Raw genomic sequence first — 10,753 nt, forward strand, 5'->3', positions numbered from 1 at the left:
AAGGTAGTCTCTGCCTACCCCTTCGGGAAATACCTAAATGCATAATAATTAATAAAGATATAGCTAAATTTCCGCCGGCCGGGGTGAAATGACGTATTTAGGATCGTGGATTTTGATACTTTTATTTTTTTTTTTCGTACTTTCTGATAATTTCTTTTAACGTTTTTAAATATCCTTTAGATGAGTACAATTAACAGTTAAATTTATTCAGTTGAATTAAAAGTCACCCTGTATATCAGACCTAGCTCAGTACTCACCTTCCGTCCGTGCAAAACGTGGTACCACACCGAAGTACCACCGAAATCGACGTGGAAATCCGTGTAGGAGCCGGCGGCGGACATGAGGCAGTACTTCCGCACGGCGGGCCGCGGCTTGTCGGGCGCCGCCCACGCGCGCTCCGCCCAGTCCAGGCGCCGCGCCAGCGCCGGGGGCTCCACCAGCGGCGACAGGCTGCCGGGGGCACATACATGCTCACGTCTTTAGCCCTTGCGGGGTACACAGAGACAACAGTCTTGGAAAGACTACTCTTTAGATTTAAGAGATCTATATTAGTATGTACATTGACGTCCGATGAAAATGCTGCAGTGTAGTTTGTTCCGCCGCTTCTTCTACACATGCGCTTTGGAAGCGGTAGTGGTTATAATTAGATTTAAGTGATGTGACGTCAATAAGTGATACCTTGTATCCAATTTTGAAAATAAATCTATTCTATTCTAAAGACCTAGAGAGCACATGCATCATGTTGACTATCGCTTGCGGGGTACACAGAGACAACAGTATTGAAGACACATAAATCATGTTCACTACTTCCTTGCATACATACATACATATGTTCACGTCTATATCCCTTGCAGGGTAGACAGAGCCAACAGTCTTGAAAACACTGAATGGCCACGTTCAGCTATTTGGCTAAATGATAGAATTGAGATTCAAATAGTGACAGGTTGCTAGCCCATCTCCAAAAAGAGGAATCCCTAGTATATAAGCCTATCCCTTAGTCGCCTTTATCGACATCCATGGGATAGAGATGGAGTGGACATATTCTTTTCATTATTGGTGCCGGGAACCACACTATATTTGAACGCCTCCCTCTAGAAACATCTCGGTTCAGCTTACTCACTTGGTCTCCGAGAACTCTAGACTGAGAACATTCAAGACTTTCTCGTCACGATGCTCCGGCGGCGTTTCGAAGTAGTCCACGAAATCTCCCAACGGCATCCGTAGAGTTGTCTGTTTGCGCACGTCTATCACTTCCACCTGTTGACGATTCAAATTCGAAACATTTATTCGTTATTACGGGACACTTCGTATCACTTAACTAGCTGTGCCTAACTAATTGTCATATATTTTGATGTCACATTGGTTGACGTCAAATAAATGACTTAAAACTAGGTTAACTGCCGCTTCCAAAGCGGCAGTGCAGAAGGAGCGGTAACAAACTGCACTGCAGCATTTTCTTCAACAACGTCAACTTAAAAACTATCCAAACTTAGAATAGAAATGTGACACAGAATATAACTGGTAGAAATCCCTCAAAGGGATAAGTCCGCCATTGTGCATTGTTATTTTTTTAATATCTTTTTATGTATGTACTTCAAAAAATTTGTTATCCCACTAATATTTTAAATGCGAAAGTTTGTAAGTCCGGATGTCAGTGTGGATGTTTGTTAGGTACTCTCTCACGCAAAAACAACTGAACCGATTACGATGAAATTTGGCATGTAGGTGGCTGAAGACCCAGAATAACATATAGGCTACTTTTTATCCCGGAGTTCCCGCGGGATTGAAAGGAAATCCATGCGGACGAAGTCACGGGCGGCCTCTTTTGTACATACAATAAAGTATTGACAAACAAACAAATTTTGCCAGGTAGACTTACGCGTAGGCCAACAGTCTTAGAAAGACTGAAAGACCACATTCAGTTGTATGGCTTTATGGTGGAATTGAGATTCAAATAGTGACAGGTTGCTAGCCCATCGCCTACAAGAGGAATCCCAAGTTTATAAGCCTATCCCTTGGTCGCCATTTACGACATCCATGAAAAAAGAGATGGAGTGGTCCTATTCTTTTTTCTATTGGCGCAGGGCACCTCGTTATTTAACCACACATTTAATACTTCCTTTTACAATGATACAGTACAAACATACATACATAAATGACTCCTCTTTCCCGGAGGGATAGGCAGAGACTATGTAAGTAACAAGACTTACTTCCAGCTGTGCACCGCAGAATCTCAATACGGAGCGGACCGTGAAGGTAGCTGGGTTGGGCACCTTCAGGTCCAGCCCCTCAGGCGTGTGGAAGATAATCGGCCGCGTAAAGCCGTCATCCCTGAAACAGATCATGACTCCATAAAAAGAAGCTTCATCAGGCGAGCTTCAAGGATCTGGTAGTAAAGCTTTTCTGCTTCAGAACAACTTGTATTCATATACATTTAATATATACATATAATCACGTCTATATCTCTTGCGGGGTAGACAGAGCCAACAGTCTTGAAGACTGATAGGCTACGTTCAGCTATTTGGCTTTAAGATAGAATTTGAAAATATGTAATATTTATAGTTAATATGTAATTAGGGTGTAGTTTATATTACAATAAAGATTGGAAATGCAAATCAGTGATAAAATTTGATACACAGTTCGCAACTGAAAAGGTAAGTAAGGTTCATTAGGTACATACATTTTTTATTTTTGAAGATTGCATAAAAGACAAATTTTCGCATATGTTATATTAGTTGGTATATATATACCTGACAAACTCCTCGGTGAATTGCTGCGCCCTGAGCCTCTGCAAGGCGGCGGTGGCGGGCCGCAGCGGCCTCGCGGCCAGCGCGCGCACCCACGCCGGGGCTCCCACCTGGGACGGGTGGTTCTCGGCACCCAACTCATATCTGTCCGCCCTGTGGTTGTTCGTGGGTATTTTCACTGGAAGAACAAAGATATTTGAAATTGCAAACTGTTTTATTCAAATTCATGATATGAATTCAATTTTTGCCTATGCCTATATATTTGTAGCATTTTTACTGATGGAAAGTGTAGAAGGAATACTTTTAACTGAAACAAAACTGTGCGAATGTGAAATCCAGCAACGGACCATATACATATTTTTAAAATCTGGTGTTATTTGTTGATTGTTTCCATAACTTCCCATGGATGTTGTAAAAGGCTTGTAAACTTGGGATTCTTTTTGTAGGCGATGGGCTAATAACTTGTCACTATTTGAATCTCAAATCCATCATTAAGCCATTCAGTTGAGCATGGCGTTTCAGTCTTTTTGAGACTGTTGGCTCTATTTACCCCGCAAGAGATATAGATTTTATTGTACATATGTATGTATTATCTATATAAGTATTTATTATAAAATAATCGTTGAGTTAGTATCTCGTAACACAAGTTTCGAACTTACTTCGAGGCTAACTCAATCAGTGTAATTTGTCCCGTATATATTTATTTATTATTTATTTATTTATTATTTATTTATTTATTTGCACTGAAAGAAATGTTCAGGAATAATATTCATATAATTAAATGTATAAATGAACTTACACACTGAAGGTCCATAAGTTTGTGCACATTTGGGGCAGTGGTACTTGTCAATGTCATCAGAATGGTAGATTTTGACATCCACGCAACTGAAAAGGCAACAAAATTGTTTTGGAATATTTAAGACAATAACAAAACCATCTCCATAAAAATGGTAAAACACTTATCATTTATTAATAAAAAATAAGATACTAGCTGTCTCTTAAAAGTTGCCATATAAATAATTTTAAAGTGATTTCTAGTTAAAAAAAAATGTTAAGGGTGGACAACCCTTATCACTTTGGGGTATGAAAAAAAGATGTTTGCCAATTCTCAGACCTACTCAATATGCTCACAAAATTTCATGGGAATTAGTCAAGCCGTTTCATAGGAGCGCGGGAATGAAAATTGTGACACGAGAATTTCATATATAAGATCTGATATCTTAAGTTAGCAAAAAGAATTCCAATAAACATTTTCCTTCTCACAAATAGTAGTAAATAGATTTATAGATATAATTGAAACCTTATTGTTACATTTAATAATTTCTATGTTCTACAATTTTTGTTACCACAGGACAGGAATATTGCCTAGAATGGGACCAATTGTGTATTGACGTAGCAAGTCTATGTTTTACAATAAATTTCATTAACTTTATTGATGTCTGTTTCTGAGTTAGGGCTTGGGCTATGGGTTAAATCATGGCTTTGTCTAAATTGATATGTGCAATAAGCATGATGACAAATTTTTGTTTTGGTGTAAATTAATTTATTCTCAACAAATGTTTTATTTGTTTTATTGGTGAAATATACATCAATAAACAAAATCTGCCTGAGATATAACTAACATAACACATTATGTGGGTGAGTCCCAAACTCCTCTTCCAAAAAAAAACTGAACGTAGCTTTAGCTTTTTGCAGACTGTTGACTCTGTACTAGGTAACAGATATAGACGTGATAATGAGCATATGTGTATGTGCAATTGGGAAAATTATGTGATAAGAGAGATCTTTACACAAAAGCTGGTGTTAAAATTTAGTATTTGTCCACGGCTTTGCTAGTTTTAATTCATTCATTATCAGTGAAAAAATTGTTGTAATTAAAGAAGTTCTACATAACTTCTATTAGATGTGGACACAGTGGATTAATTCTTAAGGTAAATACATTTTTTAATGATTATTTTGATAATAATAATTTGGGATTTGTCCTTGCCTGCACAGTATTTCACAATGATTTTTTTTTATAGAATCTAAAACTTTTCTGTTACTAAACAGATACAACTGAAACTAAATATATGCAGAAGACATGTATGTAAGAAGCTCTTATCATGATTATCAAGGCAAAGATTACTATAATAACAAAGAGTGTAAATTCACACTTGTGGGACATTATGTGCCTGTATGTAAACAATGCATTTTGCAATAAACCAAAACGTTTTGACTATTCACACTTTAGCACAACTGTTCGTAAGATCGTTTTGTTGATACGTTTCAATTATGAACGTAAAACAACAAGAATAAAACAACAAAACATTCGATAGAAAAATTATGGCCGAACGGCAAGGCACTGTCACATCAAATAATTGGTTTTTTAACACACAACACAATTTTCACACTACGGTTTGTATATTTTCCACTGTACCTTCCATGAAACCATTCACGACAGCAGTCGCATTCTATCATAAATTGCCCAACATTATATGGTTGCCCACACAAACAATAAGTTTCCTTCGATGACGCCATTTTAATGGCGAATAGACAATTTATCTTTTTTTTTACCACGTCATAGTGGGGTTGCCATTAGAAAAATAAATTATACCTATTGTCACTGCCATCTATTGGCTCATAAGGCTAAACATTAAAGTGAGCAGCGCTATCTATAACTTTTTAACAATAACTATTCAAATTTATCCAAAAATTTTAACCTTTTTGCATACATTTTATTAGTTATGTAGATGACTCATAGATGTCGTTACTTTACCAAATAGTTATTTACTACACATTATTTAAGCTAAAAAATATTTTATAATGTACCTATGCATCAAAAGCAAGGGTCGTAGGCTGAGGGTGGATCAATATAGATTCACATAAATCTTGGAGAGAAAAATATTTTTTTTTCTTGACTGGCAAAGACAAAACTCATTAGTTTTTCTAATAAAAATTAAGTCGATACTCTTAAGTTTTTCTAAAGATGTTTGGTGGCGATCAGTGACTAATTCAGACAATTGAAACAATTATGTTTAGAAAGTTAGTTAATTGTCATAATTAATCACTGCATTCATAAGAATTGAAATATGTGGAATACGTACAATACGTGATTTAGATGAACACAACAAAGTTGAGTATTAGGCAGTCTGGTTAAAAGGTCTTTGCGCATCTGCATAGGGGAACGAAAAAGAAAGTACCGAAAGATTATGAGGCTTCCTCTGATTGGTCAACGCATTTTAATTTTTTATTCGCGGGCACCAAGTTTGATAAAAAGCAAATGATTTTGTTTGTGTAGTTTGTTTTGTTTCATTAATTAAGTGTAAGTCCAAACTTCCAAAGGGATAAAGTGATGTTTGTGTAACATTTTCGAAAACGCCATGTTCATAATTAAAAGAAGTGACAATTTTGACTTAAACAAATTCCTGCAGATAGTATTGGCTTTATTTCTATTTGTTTATCCTATTTATCAATACTTCTACTCTCAGAAAGGTCGTGAATATCCGGTATCTTTACTTGGACCTTATGATACCACAATCGTAAATACATCAGACATTTACGACCAATTGTTAGATTTGAAATTCTCATTTCTGGCTAACGCACAACCGTGTCGAGATAATCTAGCTGGGATTTTGTTGGTGATTATTGTTTCTACGAGGCCTACTAATTTTGCTAACAGAATGGCTATTAGAAAAACATGGGGAAAGACAGTGGACTCAACAAAATTGGTGTTTTTATTAGGAGAAGCTGATAACATTACAAATCAACTGTTAATAGAGGAAATTAAATTGTATGGGGATATTGTACAAGGGAATTTCATAGATGCTTATAAAAACCTGACTTATAAACATGTGATGGGGTTGAAATGGGTAACGCACCATTGTCCAAAGGCTAAATATGTATTGAAAACTGATGATGACATAGTTGTGAATATTAAAGAGGTGTGGAATTATTTGGGCAGAGTTTTGTCACCATTCGGCGCGAAAAGTTTGATAAATTGTCACAGATATGAGAATTCTTTAGCCCAGAGGAATGAAAATTCCAAATATCAAGTAACACTGGATGAATATAAGGACTATTATTACCCGGCATATTGCGGAGGTTTGAATTTTTTTTTACTTGTTATATAAATATATTCTGCACCAAAATAGACAAATAAAATTGGGATTCCTCTTTTGAGGCGATGGCCTTGCAACCTGTTACTATTTGAATCTAAATTCTATCATAAGGCCGAACGGCAGAGCATGGCCTTTCAGTCTATTCGAAACTGTTGGCTCTGTCTACTCCGCGAGGGATGTAGACATGATTATATGTTGTGTTATTTTTTTCCTAAATTCTTATAAATTAATTATCATAATATAGAAAATGATACATATTTATCAATACCATTTCATGGATAAACCCAGGACTAAAAACATGTTAAAAAGATTCTTCTTGTACATTCTATAACAGCTATATTTGACCAAAGTAGCCCTCTTGAAGGAAGATCAGTCTTTGTAAAACCATAACTCCTTACTCAGTTCTTTTTTGTTTTTGTAGGTTTATATTAAAAAAAGAAACATTATATGACCATGATATAATGTTATATCTCCAGAATGACAATGTTGAATCTATAATCTTGAAAATAAAAAAAAATTGAAATCGCTATGTAGATGCTTTGCTATTTGTATAGGAAATTCTTAATAGCGCCATCTAGCGGGTGGTGGAGAAATTTGGTGAAGTTTACTTCATGGCGTAACAATAGTAGATGTCGCTACCCACGCCCTACTTAACTTACCAATACCTTCAGCTACGTTCAGCTGTACGGCTTTATGATGGAATTGAGATTCAAATAGTGACAGGTTGCTAGATCATCTCCCCTACAGCAGGAATCCCAAGTTTATAAGCCTGTCACTCAAACAATTTTTTTTTTATTTTCTTCATTCTATTACAGGATGTTGTCAAAGGCGACTAAGGCAATAGGCGCACATTATTGCTAGCTCCCATGCTGGTCTGGCGACGGGAAATATAGTGTGTACCAGATGCTTTACTTCCCGTGCAGGTTGTAAAAGACTATTAAGGGAAAGACAAATATACCTATGTACTTCAGTCCTTTTAGGCGAAGGGCAGCGACCTGGCTCCTTTTGAATCTCATATCTAAACGTGGCCTTTCAGTCTATTCGAGTTTTTTTATTGTCTACTCCGTAAGGGATAAAGACGTGATTATAGGTTGGTAATTCTTTCGCGAGAGGTTCTATTAATTTTTGTTATTAACTGTGGCGATATCTATACGCCACATTTACAAAAAAAAAAAAAACATAAAATCACGCTATCAGTCAAAAACAGCGAAAAACCTAAATCGCGAAAGCAAATATTTCACACATTGGAGCAATATATACAACCTCCGACACATCGTCGGAGCGGCGGTTCTAACCGATGCTATTACGGTAGGAAAAACATCGTGGGTAAACCTGCATATTCAGGCAACTGGATGCGTAACCACGATCGATCTAATACGGGTTAGGTAGCCCTGCTAAGGTTGCGGAGTTTAGATGGAAGTCGGTTCGTGTAAAAACCTGACTCACCCAATCCAGGATCGATGGTCAAATGCATACCCCAGGCTCCTCTCCAGAGTTGTGAGGATGCAACTGGGACTAAATCCAGAAGGAAGATAAAGAGGTTGTAATAAATTTAATTTATAAAACAGGCTGGGCGATCATCTACTCCCAAGATGTCATATCAAAACTTCTAGAGGTCGCACAGTCCATATCCTATTTTTGGATAGACGATGTCCAAATCACTGGAATTTGCGCCCAGAAAATCGGAGTGCCTCGGAAGCCACTCGGTAACCGTATTTTGACCAGGGATATATCGGAAAGTTTCCTAAAATTAGGCCCAAACTATTTCGGACCATTCCTCTTTGGACCACCAGATCTGACGATTTACGATATATTGAATACATGGGATTATTTGGTAAAAGAGAAAGGAACTTATACTAGGTAAAAATGAAAAGGTGCGCACAAAAATTTCTTATTTTTATGGTTTATTTATACCACAGGGTTTTTAGAATATACACGCAAATTTATAACCCTAAAATCAGAGTTTAAAAGTTGGTTAGTCAGTACATATATAACTTTATATAAATATATATTATACATATGTTTGTTATATAAAATCATGTTGTAGTTTAGGTATTTCACTGTGATAAAAGTCATACAAATTGTATTTTTGTATTAGTAAAGTTTTGTGGTTATTTAATTTTAAAATCTCTGAATGTTTTAAACTAATATTTACCTTTATTGATGCACATTTATTAATTTTTGTGCATTTTCCGCCTTGCACAGAGAATCTTGGCATAAAGCAAATGTAGGTACATTAAGATTTATATAATACTGTGCTTTGAGTGCCTTAAGAAGTTTGTTAAATTAAAATTTTTAACAAAACATTTGTTTTATTTTTAACTAGCGTCCCGCCCCGGCTTCGCTCGGGTGCAAAATTTGGAAAAAATTATACATAAAAACCTACCTCTTGAATCACTCTACCCGTTACAAAAAACCGCATCATTGCGTAATTTTAAAGTTTTAAGCATACAGACAAACAGACTAAAATAGCGACTTTGTTTTATACTATGTAGTGATTTATTTAGAACGGAACGGTGTTAAAAGAAAATTCATTTTTTGTACGATTATTTACAGACATCAAGACTTATTAGACGTTGGGTATGGTGGATGGACAATATAGACTAGACAAGTCTTATTTTAAATCTCTCTTCGAGGTGAACCCAAACGATAGAAGAGAAATAAAGTTTTTACACGAAGCTACACCCGTCTGACCTTCGTATGCTTTGCAGGGGAAAAATGAAGTAAATATTTATATTTTTTTTATTTTATGAATAAAAGCAGGTCGACGCAGATATACAAGGAGAGTGTGGAGGGAGAGGTCGGAGTGGGAAGGCCTAACCGAACGTATCTTGATTAAATTAAGGACGTAGGTACTGGCAAAGGGCAGGGTCAACAGTACCCGAAACCGCCGAGATTGCATGAAGAGAGTTATGAATGTGGATGAAGCGAAGGAAGTATGCAGAGATCGTGGCAAGTGGTAAGAGGTAGTCTCTGCCTACCCCTCCGTGATTTTATGTATGTATGGACATACATACATACATAAAATCATTAAATTATTAATTTGACGTCAACCAATGTTGTGAAACCGAAACATGGCAATTATTCAGTGATATGAAGTGTCCGATAATAATGAATATAATTTTTCAATTTGTTTTTTTTTTTTTAATTTATCATCGATAATAATCAAGCATGACACACTGAACCAGTGACATGTCGTGGCGTACTGTAATCTGGTAGAGAAGGCTCACAATCTGTCGGTCAGCAAAGCCTCGTAGCCTATTATTAGCGTGTTCGATGACTCGCTCACGGCCTCTTGAGCACGTCTTTCTGTGCATTTCTTCGGGAATCATACAGAGCTGTCAAAATACTCATAGTCACGTCTGTATCCTTGTTGGGGTAGACAGAGACAGCAGTTTCGAAAAGACCGAAAGGCCACGCTCAGCTGTATGGCTTCACGATGGAATTGAGATTCAAATAGTGAAAGGTTGCTTCAAGGGGAATTAAAAGTTTTATAAGCTTATGCCTTAGTCGTCTTTTACGCCATCCATAGGAAAGATATAAAATTTCTAATTTTATAACCTACATGTAATGTAAGTAATAAATAAATGCGACTTGCATTTTCTAGACCGCCACGGTTAGCAGCGTACCTTATGATGGAGATGAGATAGGCCGTGTGGTTTTCGGCACCAATACAAAAAGAATAGGACCACTCCATCTTTTCCCCATACATACATATGATCACGTCTTTATCCCTTACGGGGTAGACAGAGCCAACAGTCTTGAAAAGACCGACAGGCCACGTTCAGCTACTTGGCTCAATGATAGAATTGAGATTCAAATAGTGACAGGTTGCTAGCCCATCGCCTGAAAGAAGAATCCCAAGTTTATAAGCCTATCCCTTAGTCGCCTTTTACGACATCCATGGGA

The 10,753-nt window shown here is 36.7% G+C and overlaps 2 protein-coding genes across 2 annotated transcripts in view; one reads left to right on the plus strand and one right to left on the minus strand.

Moving 5' to 3' along the window:
• Positions 1–5,279, minus strand: part of LOC106139621 (histone lysine demethylase PHF8) — a 30,175-nt gene extending 24,896 nt beyond the window's left edge. The window contains exons 1-6 of the mRNA XM_060951511.1: positions 5,164–5,279; positions 3,547–3,632; positions 2,751–2,925; positions 2,211–2,331; positions 1,121–1,257; positions 258–450 (exon numbers count right to left, since the gene is read on the minus strand). Of these exons, the coding sequence (XP_060807494.1) occupies positions 258–450; positions 1,121–1,257; positions 2,211–2,331; positions 2,751–2,925; positions 3,547–3,632; positions 5,164–5,264 (813 nt within the window). The 5' untranslated portion in view covers positions 5,265–5,279. The remainder of the gene's footprint in view (positions 1–257; positions 451–1,120; positions 1,258–2,210; positions 2,332–2,750; positions 2,926–3,546; positions 3,633–5,163) is intronic.
• Positions 5,280–5,976: 697 nt separating this feature from the next.
• On the plus strand, positions 5,977–8,998 carry LOC106139628 (beta-1,3-galactosyltransferase 5). The gene is made up of 2 exons (XM_013341108.2): positions 5,977–6,827; positions 8,413–8,998. The coding sequence occupies exons 1-2, from the start codon at positions 6,107–6,109 to the stop codon at positions 8,706–8,708; spliced, it is 1,017 nt and encodes a 338-aa protein (XP_013196562.1). The 5' UTR covers positions 5,977–6,106; the 3' UTR covers positions 8,709–8,998.
• The last annotated feature ends 1,755 nt before the right edge of the window (positions 8,999–10,753 follow it).

The sequence above is a fragment of the Amyelois transitella genome, chromosome 25 (genome assembly GCF_032362555.1).
Source record: "Amyelois transitella isolate CPQ chromosome 25, ilAmyTran1.1, whole genome shotgun sequence".
Lineage (NCBI taxonomy): Eukaryota > Metazoa > Arthropoda > Insecta > Lepidoptera > Pyralidae > Amyelois > Amyelois transitella.

Coding starts and splice junctions, on each gene's coding strand:
- LOC106139628 (XM_013341108.2), top strand. CDS start 6,107: ATGTTCATAATTAAAAGAAGTGACAATTTTGACTTAAACAAATTCCTG. Junction 6,828..8,412: donor TTACCCGGCATATTGCGGAG/GTTTGAATTTTT, acceptor TTTATAAAACAG/GCTGGGCGATCATCTACTCC.